Source organism: Dipodomys spectabilis, unplaced genomic scaffold (genome assembly GCF_019054845.1).
Source record: "Dipodomys spectabilis isolate Male_0828 unplaced genomic scaffold, ASM1905484v1 ptg000045l, whole genome shotgun sequence".
Lineage (NCBI taxonomy): Eukaryota > Metazoa > Chordata > Mammalia > Rodentia > Heteromyidae > Dipodomys > Dipodomys spectabilis.
Window position 1 is genome coordinate 8,472,250 of NW_024870722.1, and position 17,252 is coordinate 8,489,501.

Below are 17,252 nucleotides of genomic sequence, written 5' to 3' on the forward strand. Positions count from 1 at the left end.
ACCCTGTATTACTGTATTACTCTATGCTAAGCTTCCAATCGAGGTAACAGTGGAGCACTGCTAATGTGATTCAAGGCAAAGCTCCTTGTTTGGGCTATCCAGGATTTATAGGGGAGTTTAAATCATGAAATAACCATAGTTAACCTCTGTTTGGTTAAGAGAGTAAGCAAGTACTGCAAAAAAAAAAAAAAAGAAAAGAAAAGAAAAAGAAAAAGAAAAAAAAAAGAACTCTCTTCTACCTTCCACAAACAATACAGAAAGGGTTTTGAAGAGATTTGCACAGTACATCAACATCTGTGCTGTACCCAGAGTTGTTAAAATAATTGTGATGACAGGTGTCTAGGTACCACTTTCTTAATGGTTTTCAATATCCATTGATTTATTGTCGTGGCTTTCGTCCCCTTTTACATCTCTGGCTTTGAGGAGGAGCTGAGAAACAGATTTGGCACTAGAGGCTGATTCTTTTATTCCAATGCTGAAAAGAACTAATAAAAATAATCACTTGGCTTTTAAGCAGAGAGCTTCCATTTACAGTATTTCACCCTTACCCCCAAAGAGCCCCTTGTTATCTAACATAATGGATAGAATACATTTCCGTCTCTCCCCTTAATAATTTCATGCATTAACATCCTCTACACACACACACACACACACACACACACACACACACGAGCGCGCGCGCACGCGCACGCGCTCACGCACACACAGAGCAAGAGGAAAAAAGAGGCAGCAGAAATCTCAGCTGTACTTCCAGCCCTTTTAAAAAGTTTGCTCTGTAAATTGGAATGAGGTCAGATTTGGAGCTTCTCATTGCACGCGGAGATTATTATTGCATCGGATTCCAAGCCAATGGGAAGGCCGGGGGTGGAGCTTGGCACGAGGAAGCGTTAGTTACAGCGGTTGATTGGCTGCGGCCAAGTCTGTGAAAGGATAAAGAGGCGCGAGACGGAATTGGGGTCTGCTCTAAGCTGCAGCAAGAGAAACTGTGTGTGAGGGAAGAGGCCTGTCTCACTCCCGGGTCTCTAGTTCTTGCACGCTTTTTTTTTTTTTTCCTTTTTTTCCAAGAGTCTGCACTGGAGGAACTCTGCCATTACCAGCTCCCTTCTTGCAGAAGGGAGGGGGAAACATACATTTATTCATGCCAGTCTGTTGCATGCAGGCTTTTTGGCTTCCTACCTTGCCACAAAATAATTGCACAAACTCCTTAGTGCCGATTCCACCCACAGAGAGTCCTGGAGCCAGAGTGGGTTTTTTTGCTTTGCATGGTAGGAAAGGGACTAAGTGATAGAGACTATGTTGCTTTCCTGAGCTACCGAGAGCGCTCGTGAACTGGAATCAACTGCTTCAGGGAAGGAAAAAAAAGAGAGAGAGAGAGAGACTTGCCTGGGAGGCGGCGAGAAACTTGCACTGGAAGAAGCTTCAGCCAGCAGCAAGCAATCAAGAAACTCCTCTCCACGTTAGTCCGGTCTCCAGACTCAGAGCCGACAGACAGAGCAAACTGCAGCTCGGTGAGACAGAGAGAGAGAGGAGAGAGGGAAAGAGAGAGACAGGGAGAGAGAGTAAGAGAAAGACTTGACTCTCCAGCCTGGGAACTATAACTCCTCTGCGAGAGGCGGAGCGCTCCTCGCGCGCATCTTTTGGGACTTTTCTCTCTTCGCCCACCTCCGCCCCGGCCCGGAGTGGAGGGGTCCGGCTGGCCGGCCGGCCCGCCTCGCGCCTTCTCCAGCTCGGCGTGCGTTTGGCCCGGGGGAGCCGGGAGGGCCCAGCGATCGCGCCGCGGACACCGGCGAGGGTGTGAGCGCGCGTGGGCGCCCGCCGAGCCGGGGCCATGGTGCAGCAAACCAACAACGCCGAGAACACGGAAGCGCTGCTGGCCGGCGAGAGCTCGGACTCGGGCGCCGGCCTGGAGCTGGGCATCGCCTCGTCCCCTACGCCCGGTTCCACCGCCTCCACGGGCGGTAAGGCCGACGACCCGAGCTGGTGCAAGACGCCGAGCGGCCACATCAAGCGACCCATGAACGCCTTCATGGTGTGGTCGCAGATCGAACGGCGCAAGATCATGGAGCAGTCGCCCGACATGCACAACGCCGAGATCTCCAAGCGGCTGGGCAAACGCTGGAAGCTGCTCAAGGACAGCGACAAGATCCCTTTCATTCGGGAGGCGGAGCGGCTGCGCCTCAAGCACATGGCTGACTATCCCGACTACAAGTACCGGCCCAGGAAGAAGGTGAAGTCCGGCAACGCCAACTCGGGCTCCTCGGCCGCCACCGCCGCCTCCTCGTCCTCCTCCTCCAGCTCCTCCAAGCCCGGGGAGAAGGGAGACAAGGTCGGTGGCAGCGGCGGGGGCGGCCACGGGGGCGGCGGCGGCGGCGGGAGCGGGAACGCGGGGGGCGGCGGCGGCGGCGGCGGCGCGAACGGCGGCGCCAACTCCAAAGCGGCGCCGAAGAAGAGCTGCGGTTCCAAAGCGGCGGGCGGCGCGGGCGGCGCGGCCGGGAAACCGCACGCCAAGCTCGTCCTGCCCGGCGGCGGCGGCGGCGGCGGCGGCGGCGGGAAAGCCGGGTCCGGAGCCCCAGCCACCGCCACCGCGTCCTTCGCGGCCGAGCAGGCTGCGGGGACCGCCGCCCTGCTGCCCCTGGGCGCCGCGGCGGCCGCCGATCACCACTCGCTGTACAAGGTGCGGACTCCCAGCTCGACGGCGGCGGCCTCCACCGCGGCCGCGGCCTCGTCGGCGCTCGCCGCCCCGGCCAAGCACCTGGCCGACAAGAAGGTGAAGCGTGTCTACCTGTTCGGCAGCCTGGGCGCTTCGGCGTCCCCCGTGGGCGGCCTGGGCGCAGGCGCCGACCCCAGCGATCCCCTAGGCCTGTACGAAGAGGGGGGCGCGGGCTGCTCGCCCGACGGCCCGAGCCTGAGCGGCCGCAGCAGCGCCGCCTCGTCACCCGCCGCCGGCCGCTCGCCCGCGGACCACCGCGGCTACGCCAGCCTGCGCGCCGCCTCGCCCGCCCCGTCCAGCGCGCCTTCGCACGCGTCCTCCTCGGCCTCGTCGCACTCGTCCGCCTCGTCGTCCTCGGGCTCCTCCTCGTCCTCCGATGATGAGTTCGAAGACGACCTGCTCGACCTGAATCCCAGTTCAAACTTTGAGAGCATGTCCCTGGGCAGTTTCAGCTCGTCGTCGGCGCTGGATCGGGACCTGGATTTTAACTTCGAGCCGGGCTCCGGTTCGCACTTCGAGTTCCCGGACTATTGCACGCCCGAGGTGAGCGAGATGATCTCGGGAGACTGGCTCGAGTCCAGCATCTCCAACCTGGTCTTCACCTACTGAAGGGAGCGCGCGCGCGTGTGTGCGCGCGCACGGGCGGCCGGGTTGGGGAGCAGGAGGGCCGAGGGGCGCACCAGGAGAGGAGGAGAAGGAGAAAAAAAAAAGGAAAAAAAAAGAGGAAAAAAAAGCAAAAAAGAAAAATACAGAAAAAAGAAAGGAAAAGAACAGATGCGGAGATGAAAGAGAGAGAGAAAAAGGGAAAGAAAAAAAAAGAAAAGGAAGAGGAAAAAAAAAAAAACCAAGCGTGAGCAGGGCTGGCTGTGGCCGCGTCCCCGCCGTGGAGAGGGGGCGCCGGGGCGCTGGGCTCCCGCGCTCCCCACCCCCCCACCCCAGGCCGGGGACGCGGAGGGTAGACAGGGGCGACCTTTTATTGTTATTGATGTTGTTGTTGATGGCAAAAAAAAAAGCTACTTCGAGTTTCCTCCCCTTTGCTTGAAGAGACTCCCCCCCCCCCTTCCAACGAGCTTCCGGACTTGTGTGTGCATCTCCCCTCCCCCAGCAAGAAAGAAGATTCTAGAGAGACTGCAGGAGGCTCTCGCCCCTCTCCCTGCACCAACTTTGGTTGGGATTTTTGTTGACTTGATTTCGCTTTGTGGATCGACAACCGAGGGGAGCCGGGGCCCCCTCCCCTTCTTTTTCTTGTTCAGTTTCGTGAAGACGTGGGGGAGGGGGGGGCTGGGTCCAGGCGGCGAGCCCGGCGGCGGCGGCGGCGGCCGGGGCTTCGCGGGGCGCTGGGACGGAGAGACTGCACGCTGGCGAATTCCTGTGTGGTTGTGTGGTTTGGGTTATTTTTGGTTTTTTTCTTCTTCTTCTTTTCCTTGCTCCTCCTGCAGCCAGAAGAGGAGATGCGGAGGGGGAAGGGGAGAGGAGGGCAGCCAGAGTGTGCCCGGCGCTGGGAAGTGACCAGAGAACCTCGTTGGAAGCCACCACCGCGGGGGGCGAGGGGGGGCGCACGGCGGGCGGGGGCTGGAGGAGAATACGGACGGTGTGGGGGGGACGGAGGGTGGGCCCCCTCCGGGGCTCCCCGTCCCGGTGCGGTGCTGGGCCTGGCATCGGCATGTTGGGGGGGGGAAGAGGGAGGCGGCGGGCCCGGGCCTCCACCCTCGGTCTGGACGGGAGCAGAGGGGAGACTTCCCCGAGCCGGAGGCGTGGAGGAGAGGAGGAGACTGAGTTTTTGGTGCTGGGTCCACGGAGGGCGAGTGGTCTTTGGTGGGGGTGGGGGTGGGGGACAGAGGGTTTTTTTTTTCTTCTTAATTGGAATCGTGATGGTGTTGGATTATTTCACTGGTGGGGTTAATATAGCATGTTATCCTGTCTATCTTTTAAAAGATTTCTGTATAAGACTGTTGAGCAGTTTTTAAAATAGTGTAGGATAATATAAAAAGCAGATAGATGGCGCTATGTTTGATTCCTACGACAGAATTATCACCAGCTTTTTTTCATTCTTAACTCTTTAAAGGATTCAAACGCAACTCAAATCTGTGCTGGACTTTTGAAGAAAAAAAAAAAAGGAAACAATTCAGGACCAAATTTTTTCTCAGTGTGTATGTGTTTATTCCTTAGAGGTGTAAATGAGAAGACGTGCTCTGTTTTTTTTTTTTTCTTTTCTCACCGATGCTCCATCCTCGTATTTTTTTTCCTTGTAAATGTAATCAGATGCCATTTTATATATGGACGTATTTATACTGGCCAAACATTTTTTTCCCTCTTATTTTATCCCTTTTTTTCCCCTTTTGCTTCCTTTTTTTGTTGTTTTTTTTTGTTTTTTTTTGCTTTTGATTTATTTCTGCTTTCCTTTCTTCCTTTTCTATTTTCTTTTTCTTTCTCTTTTCCTTTCTCTTTCTTGTAGTTGTTGTTTCCCACGCCATTTACGTCTCCTTCACTGAAGGGCTAGAGTTTTAACTTTTAATTTTTTATATTTAAATGTAGACTTTTGACACTTTTAAAAAACAAAAAAAGACAAGAGAGATGAAAACGTTTGATTATTTTCTCAGTGTATTTTTGTAAAAAATATATAAAGGGGGTGTTAATCGGTGTAAATCGCTGTTTGGATTTCCTGATTTTATAATAGGGAGGCTGGTTAATATCTCACACAGTTTAAAAAAATCAGCCCCTAATTTCTCCATGTTTACACTTCAATCTGCAGGCTTCTTAAAGTGACAGTATCCCTTAACCTGCCACCAGTATCCACCCTTCAGCCCCATCTTGCAAAATGGGGAGAATTAACCAAGCACTGTTTGCTTGCAAGAAAAAAAAATTTTTTTTAATACTGTTTTTGTCCAGAGGCTTTAAAACTGGTGCATTTACAACAAAAAGGGATCCTGTAGCTTTAACTTGTAAACCACATCTTTTTTGCACTTTTTTTATAAGCAAAAACGTGCCGTTTAAACCACTGGATCTATCTAAATGCCGATTTGAGTTCGCGACACTATGTACTGCGTTTTTCATTCTTGTATTTGACTATTTAATCCTTTCTACTTGTCGCTAAATATAATTGTTTTAGTCTTATGGCATGATGATAGCATATGTGTTCAGGTTTATAGCTGTTGTGTTTAAAGATTGAAAAAAAGTGGAAAACATCTTTGTACATTTAAGTCTGTATTATAATAAGCAAAAAGATTGTGTGTATGTATGTTTAATATAACATGACAGGCACTAGGACGTCTGCTTTTTTAAAGGCAGTTCCGTTAAGGGTTTTTGTTTTTAAACTTTTTTTTGCCATCCATCCTGTGCAATATGCCGTGTAGAATATTTGTCTTAAAATTCAAGGCCACAAAAACAATGTTTTGGGGGAAAAAAAAAAGAAAAAGAAAAAAATCATGCCAGCTAATCATGTCAAGTTCACTGCCTGTCAGATTGTTGATATATACCTTCTGTAAATAACTTTTTTTGAGAAGGAAATAAAATCAGCTGGAACTGAACCCTAAATCTTGACTTTTGTCATTATTATCCTCAACGCCTGAAATGGTCTCTTCGTGAGCAGTCCATCTGCCTTTGCATTGAATTTGAAGAGAAGAGCCTGTTACAAACCATGTGACTGACAAATACTGAGATCCTTTTGGCCAGATTTGGCAGATCTGACCATGAAATGATGGTGTTAGCTGAGTATGTGTGTCAAGGCTTTCGAGGAATTTTCATTTGCAGAGTTTACTACATTTAAATAAGCATCCTTTGTCTCAGAATTTTTAGAAGAGGGGGAGGGGCAGCATGGACAGAATTCTCCACAGATCAAACCAGTTGGCTGGTCTTTTTTTCTTTTCCCTTTATGCTCCTGAAGCTACTGTCTCCTGAACTGCTAGTGTTTGTGGTTTTACAGCCTGGAAACAAATCAGCCCAGTTGAATTTTTTAAGAGGTTGTAGAGGAGAAAACCTTGACCAGTTACGAACTGCGAAAAATATCTAGAATTACTTTGCCTCAGAAAATAAAACAGAGCTCAAGATGGTGCTGACAATCTCCATTCTGTGTCCTGTGTAGACTGGGCCTTACTGTTAAGGGCTAGCCTGTTCCCCCTCTGTAATCTAAATAGCATGTACTCTGGGGTTTGTATTGTCAGCACCCAGCCAACAGCAGAACTGTAGAGACCGGTAGGCAAGGAGGAGATAGTACCTTGGATTTCCTGAGGTCCTTTCCCATTTCTTGTTTATCTTGAAGGGTAGCAGTTGCCATTAACTAACCAATCAAAAACCAAAAAGCCCTCTTCAATTCCAAATGCTGTGCAATCAATGTATATGTTTACATGTCTTCTCACTTTTCAGCACTGGAATGGAAGGGTTTATAGCAGATGTGTTTGGAAATCATCCCCTTACCCATTTGGATTGCTCATAGGTGAGGGAGTACCTTGTGCTCTGGAGTTTGCCCATTGGAAGAAGAATTTCTGGAGACTAAGCAAACAAGTATTTTTGTTCAGTGCAAAGCAATCTTTCCTTCTCAAAAATAATGCAAATATTGGGCTTCATTGTAATTTATCTCTTAAAGATAGCTACTGCTTTCCAATTTTATGCAAGCTGCCAAAATACTAAATTCTGTGGATGTTCTATGATTATAATATCCCATTTTTTAAGAGACCTGGAAACAACATGGCATCAGTTTCTGTAAACATCTTTGCAAAATAGATCATTCTACAGTGTTAGATGTGATGATGCTTTTTCTTTGGTCTGAAGCATCAAAACCTTGATACAAATGAATCATTTTAAAGTCATATATGTATTTATTTGATTTGATTTGATTGCCAGTCCTGGGGCTTGAATTCAGGACCTGGGCACTGTTCCTGAGCTGCTTTTTTTGTTCAAAGCTAGTGCTCTACCACTGTGGCTTTAGCCACAGGACCAGTTCTAGCTTTTCCAAGTAGTTGATTGGAGATAAGAATCTCATAGACTTTGCTTGGGCTGGCTTTGAACTGTGCTGCTCAGATCTCAGCCTCCTGAATAGCTAAGATTACAAGAGTGAAGTACCAGTGCCTGCCTCATATATGTCTTTATTTTACTTTTCCTTTGACTTCAAAAGGTTATACAAGAAGGTTAGCATTCAATATGTCCATCTAAGTTTCTGATGCTTCTTGATCAGTTGCCTCTTCCATCATTCTGTTCCACTCCATTTGTTCCCTCCCGTTCACATTTTCTACTTCCTTTAGCTTATTCCTTTTAAAAGTCTATTTTTATTTTTCCTTAACTTTCCAGGTAAAAGTAAATGTGTATGTGTGATTATGCGTGTGTGTGTGTGTGTGTGTATATATGGTTTTTTTTGGGGGGGGTTTTGGGTAGTGTTTCTCATGAGAATACCTTCCTAGCACGCATGCATGTAACCCTCATTTCTATTCCTAGCACCACAAACAAGAATTTTTATACACATTTAAGCTTTTCTTTTTGGAGCGGTGTTATGTCCTTCCTAGCAGGTGGTAGTGTAAATGTTAAACATTATCAATTCCTAGTTGAATCCCTCTTAAGTGCCAAGGAAAAATAAAAAAGCGTGCAATCTGATATGGTGGGCTGCCTGCCTGCCTGCCTGCCTGCCTGGGAGGACTTTCTAGATTTCTGCTGACACTGCTGTGGTGCTTACCAAGGCACTAAGGGATTCTGAGGAAAAGGAGGAGGCACAATGTTGGGAAGTGGGCATGATTCCTGCATGTATGGACTCAGAAAGGTGGTGTGGTAAATGATGTAGATAGGAATGCTTAGTAATAAATGTTAAGCAATTCAGTGACCCCCAAGGAAGTGTTTGGAAAGATGCATATGTCCAGAAAGTCTAGGACTTGTAGGGATATAGAGCTATTCTACTCCCTTGGATTTCTCAGGGTAGAGGGTTGGTGTCCTTTATTTTTCTCTATGTTGACTTGTTTTGTTTTTGTCGGTTGTGGGGCCTGAACTCTGGGCCTGGGCACTATCCCTCAGCTCTTCAGCTCAAGGCTAGCGCTCTACCACTTGAGCCACAGTGCCCCTTCTGGCTTTTTTTCTGCTTATGTGGTGCTGAGGCTTCATGCATGCAAGCAAGGCAAGCACTCTACCACTGAGCCACCTTCCCAGCCCTATGTTGGTTTTTGTTTTTGAATCCTTCCTGCCTCCCGAACATGAAGAAACACCTCTACTCATATTCACTAACACACACCCCTCTGACTGATCCTAGTAAGCCGTAACCATCTTCCCTCCTTCCTCCCTCCCTTTTTTCCCTCCCCCCTTCCCCTGCCAGCCATTGAATTCAGGGTCTGAGCTCTTTTACTCAAGGCTAGTGCTCTACCACTTTGAGCCATAGCACCACTTCCTGGGTTCTGGTAATTCATTGGAGGTAAAGAGTCTCACAGACTTTCCTGCTCTGGCTCACTTTGAACTGCAATTCTCCGATCTCAGCCTTGTGAGTAACTAGGATTATAGGTATGAGCCACCAGCACCTGGCTAACTATCTACATTTCTAGATTTCACATTGCTGGCTACCATTTAAAAGCTAAAATGGGTGGTACAGGTGAGTGAGAGAACATCTTTCTACATCTGCTTGGTATTTGGGGCTCTGCTAAGTACATGCTCAACCTGCACGCAGCTAGTCAAGACCCTGCACCTGAGGGTTTGTTTGTTTGGTTTTCTTTCCCCACCTCTTCAACTCTTGAAACTCCAGTGTAAACTGAACAAGACATTTTCGTGAGATTTGAATTTTTGGAGGAGAAAGAAGTAAATCTTGAATGGTTAATTTGCTATCCTTAGCACTCTGTACATAGTAAATGCTTAAATCTTATTTGTGGACTGTTTGCATTGTTTCCACGGGGCTGTAAGAACTGCCAATTTGTATGGGCGTTTCTTTTTTCTTTTTCTTTTTTTCCCTGCCTATGCTAAGTAGGAGCCCAGTGAAAACCTGGGTCCCTATGCTGGCTCTGAGGCTGAGCGGCTCTGGAGCACCATGGTCACATTTCCTAGCCCTGTTAAACCTCAGTGTTCAACTATCATAAAATGGGAAGGATGTTACCTAATGTATGAAGCTGTTGTAAAGCTTGAGTGAAATGGTGCAAGTGGAATACATGTAGTGTCTGGATGTTGTATGGACTGGATAAATACTGGGGTTGTTACCAGAAAGCAATGTCTGTACAAACCCAGCAACATAGAAGACGCTTAAGTTCTTGAAGATTACCCTGAATCAGTTGTTTTCTAGTCTAGTTCAAGAATGCCCAGCTTCAGAATGACTTGGGGATTGTGTGTGTGCGCATGTGCACGTGCCAGTTCTGGGGCTTGAACACAGGGCCTGGACCCTGTCCCTGATCTTTGTTTGCACAAGGCTATCACTCTACCACTTGAGCCATAGCTCTAATTCCAGCTTCCTGGTGACTAATTGGAGATAAGAGTCTCACAGACTTTTCTGCTCAGGCTGGTTTGGAACCTCAGTTCACAGAACTCAGACTCCTGAGAGAGATTACAGGAGTGAGCCACTAGTGCCTTGCCCAGGGATTCTTTTGAATGGCAGAAATTATACTTATTACCAGGCTACACTTAGACTAGGGTGTGGAGAAGACCCAAATAGATTTGCCATGTATTTCCAGTGCTCACAAAATTGGACAATTACTGTGTGCACAATATTTGTGTGTGAGTGTATGTGTGTTTGTGTGTGTGTATTTTCACAGTAAATATGTAGACAAAGAATCACTTTATTTTACTAGAGAAATTAAGAATTACTCAATGACTGGTCTGAGGTCACAAAGTCAGAAAGAAGAGGATGTGGAAATAAAGCTCAGGGATAGAGTCCTCACGATCCTAAATTCCATCCCTGGACTAAAAATAGAATGAGGAGCACTGGAAACCCTATTTCCTGAGCCCAGGAATCAGCCCAGAATTGATTTCTCTTAAAATAGATATCTTGTCCAGTTTGAATAATAAAGAAACACTGGACCCCTGGTGAGAGTGAGCAGTTTGGCAATCTCCACCCGAGGCCCCCAACCCCCACCCCTCTTGGCCCTGTGACTATTTTCTAAGGAAGTCTTCCTCCCATCTCTGTTGAAAGTGCATGCTTAATAAGTTGGATATATTTATGTGTTACGTATGGCTTGTGCAACAAATGTCTGCTCAAAGAGGAATGCAGGGACTGGGTTTTGGGAGGTGTAACTGAGGCAGAAGAGAATGAAAAATGGTATCAGCATGGTGATTGGAACTTGTGTTTTCTTGTCCTGAGGACAGACAGCCTGCAAGCAAGCATAAAATCCTGGAATGGATTCAGCACCAGGCCTTTCTGGAGAGGCTGTCGTCTACCCATTATATCCTAATGAGATTGACCGTTGGCTACAGTTAACTTGAAGGGTTTTATGGTTTCCTGCATATGTTGTTTTCCTGCTTAATGTGTAAAAGAAGAAGAAGAAGAAAAAAAAAACCCTTCACATCACCAAACGGTATTTCCCAGGGGGCTGTTTTGACCAGGCTTGCCACAGTTTAGTTTGTGCCTTAGTTAACAATGCACCTCTATGTATGTGTGTCTGTGGACACAGGTAATAATAAATGTAGCCCATTTTATTTTCTCCTGACAGTTTTAATTCAGGGCAATTGGTTTATGGAGAACTGCCAAACATACTAGGTCTAAACAAGTCATGGCAGGAACTTTGGAGTAGGGCCTTTCTTCACCTTGCAAATTTTGTTGTTGTTTGTTTGCTGTTTAAGGCCAAAGTTAAAAGCCATTTGTACACCAGTACGAGATTGCTTTGCATGATATATACGTTCAAATGGCATTCCTTTGGAGCTTCTTGTGTGTTTGGTTTTAAAGAGGAAGATATAAAATACCACTTACTTTGCCCCTGGGTTCTTTAGATATTTCCTCAAATATGTTAAGTCTATTTTTGAAACCCAATGAAATGTGCTACTTTCTAACCCAACATACAGTTGAAAGGCAGGAGGTAAAATGAAAACTCTAGTCTGTTACTTACGCAGGCTGTCTCCGTGATTGGCCAGCAGTGTGGTGTGATGATTAGCCTCTCTGCCTGTAACTGTCTTTATGACACCCAAGCACCCGGGCCCTGTTTAACGATCAATTAGCTAGCCTTGTATATGTGGTTAATTGTCACTTTCTTACCAGCACCAGTCCTAAATTCCCCAGCTTAAACACCTAAAACCTGTGAAAATGGTCTCTTCTAGAACTCCTGTCCCCTAGTCTCTGCCTGGGCTTTCTGTCTCAACTCCCTTCCCCCATTATCACAGTCCCTATGTGGGCCTTTTATCTCTACTGTTTGCTGGTCCCTAGAGAAGAGAGACTCTGAATAATTTATTTGAAATTCTTGGGAAGTCATGGGGTTGTAGTCTCAAAACACATCCTACTTTGTTCCTCCCCTGGCAGAAGGAGGTCTCAAGACTGTCTTTGAAAGATCACATGCTAAGTACATTTGGGGGTTTGCTAACAGTTTCAATTTTTTGCATGAGCACTCAATGACAAAAAAATACTCAAAAGAAATATGTTGCTGAAGTTGTGAAAAGTACTTTACATTTCCCAAATTCAAAGATTACTCCCAAATAATTTCTTTGAAAATATTGAGGTGGGGGGTGAGGGGGATGAGAGGGTAATTGGGGATGAGTATAATTCAAATACACCTAATACATATGTAAGTAGAATAAGATAAATATTTTGCACAACTTATATACACCAGTAAAGAGACTGATAGTTCTGTGAACAGATTCATGGTAGTGAAGTAAAGAAATAGGCTAAGAAAAGTTCCAGTTTTTATTTTTATTGTCATAACATATATATTTATATGCACCTTTTCAAATATGTGAAAGCATTTTTTGAGAATCTACTAGAAATGGAAAATTTCTGGGTCTTCATGGGACATAAGTTCTGTGTGTGTGTGTGTGTGTGTGTGTGTGTGTGTGTGTGTATGTCTGTGTGTGTGCATTAATGTGTGCGTGTGCGTGCACGCACATGTGCTTGTACTGGGGCTTGAATTCAGTACCTCAAGGTCTTACTTAGCTTTTCTGTTCTTCCACTTGAGACACACCTCCATTTCTGGCTTTTTGATTGTTGACTGAAGATAGGAGTCTTGGATTTGCCAGCCCAAGTGGGTTTTGAACTTCCATCCTCAGATCTCAGTGTCCTGAGTTGCTAGGATTACAAGTGTGAGTTACTAGTGCCTGGCAGACATAAGTTTTTGACACTGTTTCCATACTGGAAATGGTTATATATAAAGTAAGTGTTGTGAAGAAAAATTAAGGATATGTATAAATGAATGAAGGTTAAAAACTAAACCAGGGCTGGGACAATGTGGTTTACTGGTAGAGTGCTTGCCTAGTAATGCATGAAGCCCTGGGTTCAATTCCTCAGTACCACATAAACAGAAAAAGCAGGAAGTGGCACTGTGGCTCAAATAGAAGAGTGCTAGCCTTGAGCAAAAGAAACTCTGGGACAGTGCCCAGGCCCTGAGTTCAAGCCCCAGGACTGGAAACCCCACCTCTCCTACACACACACACACACACATACACACACACACACACACACACACACACACATACACATACACACACACTAAAACTAAACCAAACTTTGAAACAATTATGATATTCTCCAGACAAAGTAAATAGATTATTTGGCCTAGAGACAGCTGGCAATCCTGCTGAGATGATTTTTCTATCTATAGTTTGTCATAACGTATATGTATGTATGACAAAAGCAGAACAGCTACAGAAGTTGCTTTGACACTGACATAGTTTCAGCTTACTGAGAATTTCACACCATTGAAATGAGCACTTTTTCTTGTTCCATGAGGACTCATCAGGCTGGTTCTCATTTCTCTGATACTTGCCTCACTCTTACTAGGCTCTGTGATTACAAGGAACAGATTCATTCAAGTAATATGAAATCATGAAGCTGGAAATGACACAGAAGATTCTGGAAGAAACTGCATCAAGCTCCATGGCTTGTGATCAGGTGCAGTTCATGAGCCTGAAGTGTCAAGACCACAAATACTGCTTAGGTATTTGGTTTCATGTATGTCTTGACTTACTCCCAATACCATAAGCCTTTCCTATCAGCTGTGTGCGCCAGGTCCTTCGACACTTACTTTGATGACTTTAATGATAAGAACCAGAGATTTTACTCAATCATTCCAGAGCCCAGTGACCCTACCACAATCAATATTCTCCTTATCCCTCTCTTCCACCCTGGTCCAAGTGAGTATTGTTAGGTTTTTAAAAAGAGGTAGCCAAGTAAGAACAGCACCACGCACGTGGTATTCAGGTAAGGGGTAGGTTTATTCAGTAGACCTGCTGGGACCAGGCAAGGTTGGCACTCCACACGGCTGGCAAAAGAGAGAGAGAGCAGAGAGAGCTAGAAAAGAGCAAAAAGAGCAGAAAGAGCAGAGAGAGCAGAGAGAGCTAGAAAAGAGCAGCGAGAGAGCCTCTGGGCCTGGGCTAGGCCTTATCTAGGGTATGAGCGGAGAAAGGTGTGGCCACATCAAATTCAGATGTGACTTCAGCGGATTCAGATGTGACCTCTTCCAGGTGTCCCAGTTGCCTAGGTAACGCAGGTACTGGGTGGAGACTTTGCTGCGAGGAGGGTGGAGTCTGCTCGCCATCATGGAGCGGACCTTACAAGTATAACACTGGAAAAAGTGAGGGAGGAGAGCCTAGAAGGCTTTGAGGGGTATGCAATGGATTCCTGATTCATTCCAAAGCCAAGCAATGGGCAAGTCTCAAGGGATTGTAGAGAATAGTTTAAAGACCAAGGTGAGTGCAGAGAATAGTTCACAAGATCAAAGTGTCCATCAGAAGGAGTGAAGAGGATCATCTGTTTTAGGAAGCTGAGTTCTACCAGAGAGAGATGGGGTGGAGGGCAGGGGACTGGAAGTTGTTGCTGATTGCCTTTTACCATTTGATATCGCAAGAATCTGACTCTTCCTACACTCAAGTAGGACTCCAGGAATCCAGAAGGCAGTGGAGAGTACTTTGGGGAGCAGAAATGATAGTAGTAAGAAAGGATTCAAGCTGGAATCCTCTAAGACAGAATAGAACTCTCCAAAGACCCCACAGAAATGCAATTAGGGAAGACCAACATTTGGATGCTTAATTGAAAGCCATCAATGGTTAGCACATGTTCAGTTGATTCAGCAACAGACACAGACTGTAATGGTAGTCAGTTGATACTGTCTTTCCCCACTCTATCTGATTTCCCTGCTTGGAGAAGTCAGAATTATGAAGTAGAGGTGGGAGAAGTTGTCATTCCACTATAAGCAACTGAAGTTGGCTTAGCAATAGAGGAGGTTCATAGGAGGTCACACACGGGGGGGGGGGGGGGGAATTTAAAAGCCAAGTTAAGTAGCCATAATGTTATATATAGTCTCACATTTTTGGATGACTTATCTGGCTTTCTTTCCTTACAACAATGCTAATCTCATCATACTCCATTCAAGTAACGGGACAGTCATGTGGCCAATTGGCAAGTTATTTTTAGGGGTAGGTTTAGGCTACTTTGTCTAAAAATAAGAAAGATTTCATCCTAGGTATCGCAGAGCTCAAGCTAGACTACCCTTTGCTGTACACATGTGTTCTGTAACATTTACACGTAAACACAAACAGAGCCATTCTTCTTTCATCCATATTATATAAAAGATTGCATTTAAGATGGAGACAAAAAACATTTTGATTTAGGGATATGATATTAGAGTCACTGATGACAGAATTTTAAACCTTTTTGAGGCATCTCTGTGGATTAATCCTATGAAATCCCTCTGTCTTCACATAATATTCAAGGATTTTCTCCCCCGAAGAGTGAGCCACGATCCAAAATTAACTATTATTGTCACACTTCATTAAAATCCCTGTCCTTTCAGGACAAAACCTACTGTTTTCCTTCTGAAACTGCTATTAGGTGGGTGTTACAGCATCAATAGGGTTGAAATCTCTTGACTAAATGGGTTTGCCTCTTAGAGACTATATAACATTTATATTTTAAAATAACGATATTGGTTAAAGCCCATAAAGTCCTTTGTAAAAAGGATACATTTGATAAAATGATGTAAGAACATTCAGGAAATGTGGGAGGATATTTCCTTAGCTGTAGGTTAGTGCTGGTAGGCTGACTGGCAATAACAGGCCCAGGGAATCTGCCTGAGGGTCAATTCCTCTGGGATGTTTCAACTTCTCCCAATTAATTCCCTTTTCCCCTTCCAAATCCACATGTTTTCTAAGAGAGTAGGAGGCAGTGGGTACAGGTTCAAGAACATATTCCCAACATAATTGGCTATAAGAGCATCCCCAGTAACCATAGCATTTTATGAACAAAATAGATTCCCAAATAGGTGAGTAGAGAGATCCCAAAATATTCCCATTTCTGCTGTGTCTATTTGTAGGAAGGGAGACATGCCAGTAGCTTTCCAGTCTGCAAGACCATCAACGAAGGCCAACACAACTGTGGAGCAGTTGAAAAATGAATCTAACGAAGGACCATTGAAATGATTCACTTGTGAATAGTGGCTGGAGGCCACAGTGGTTATCTAACCTGTGTGCATATGGAAAGATCCTCTTGGAGAGCACTTCCCGTCTGTTGATCCCTGCATGGCTCCATTTGGCAGGAGGGACCACATTTCCTTCTATCTCTGGGCCATCTTTGATTCAAGTTGGTCCATGTGGAAGTAATATTACCCAAGCATTTATACTCTGAGCTTGGCTTTCCACAAGTGACTGCATGTTTCCTGAAACCAGCTATTGGCAGCTGTTACATAGACATTTTCTCTTTTTTAGATACCTATAATTACACCAATTATGCCAATCATTGATGTTTATAAAGGATTTAAAATTTTACACACCCAGAAGAGTCTGTCAGAAAGCGGCGTTGACACCCCACAGAGGAGCTGATTTGGCCCTCACAATGGTTGCTGAGTCCCTAAATTGAGCATCAGCACAGTATGTGAGCACCCCAACACCACTGCCACACACTGGATTAAAATTCTGTTTCGTTAAGAACCACAGACCTTAATTTAACTTTTCAAAGGAAAGAACAGTGTGTCCAAGTTAATGAAATCAGGCTTTCTGAACTGCAACATGAGGATAAAGTGGTTTACATTCCCCTGAACCAGGCTCTAACCTTCAGATAGAATACAAAGAGGTGACAGGGACCATCCAGAGAGCTTCCTAGCAGAGCCTAGCCAAGCTCAGGAGCCTGAGGCAAAAGGGAAATTTGGGTAATACTATTTCAAATTTGCATTCATCGTGGGTTTTGTGGGTGTATAGAGCATGCCTTTAATCCTAGCACTTAGATGCTAATGTAGGGGGATTGCAAGTTTGAGGCCACCCTGGGATTAAATAAAGGAGATCTTGTCCCTCTCAATTTTTTTTCTTTCTGGTGAGGAACTGTGGTTGTAGCTGAGTGATTGAGCATATATTCGCCAAACTCTTAGACTCTAGGTTCAACACCCCCCAACACCCATCTATCAATCAGTCCTTCTGCGTGTACACATATGTATTTCATAATGTATATATTACCTAAAATGTATAT

General features: G+C 45.6%; 1 protein-coding gene across 1 annotated transcript; it reads left to right on the forward strand.

Moving 5' to 3' along the window:
• The first annotated feature begins 318 nt into the window (after nucleotides 1-318).
• Sox4 (SRY-box transcription factor 4) lies at nucleotides 319-3,404 on the forward strand. The gene has a single exon (XM_042678527.1). It carries the CDS (start codon nucleotides 1,829-1,831, stop codon nucleotides 3,317-3,319), a length of 1,491 nt encoding a protein of 496 aa, XP_042534461.1. The 5' UTR covers nucleotides 319-1,828; the 3' UTR covers nucleotides 3,320-3,404.
• Nucleotides 3,405-17,252: the final 13,848 nt, after the last annotated feature.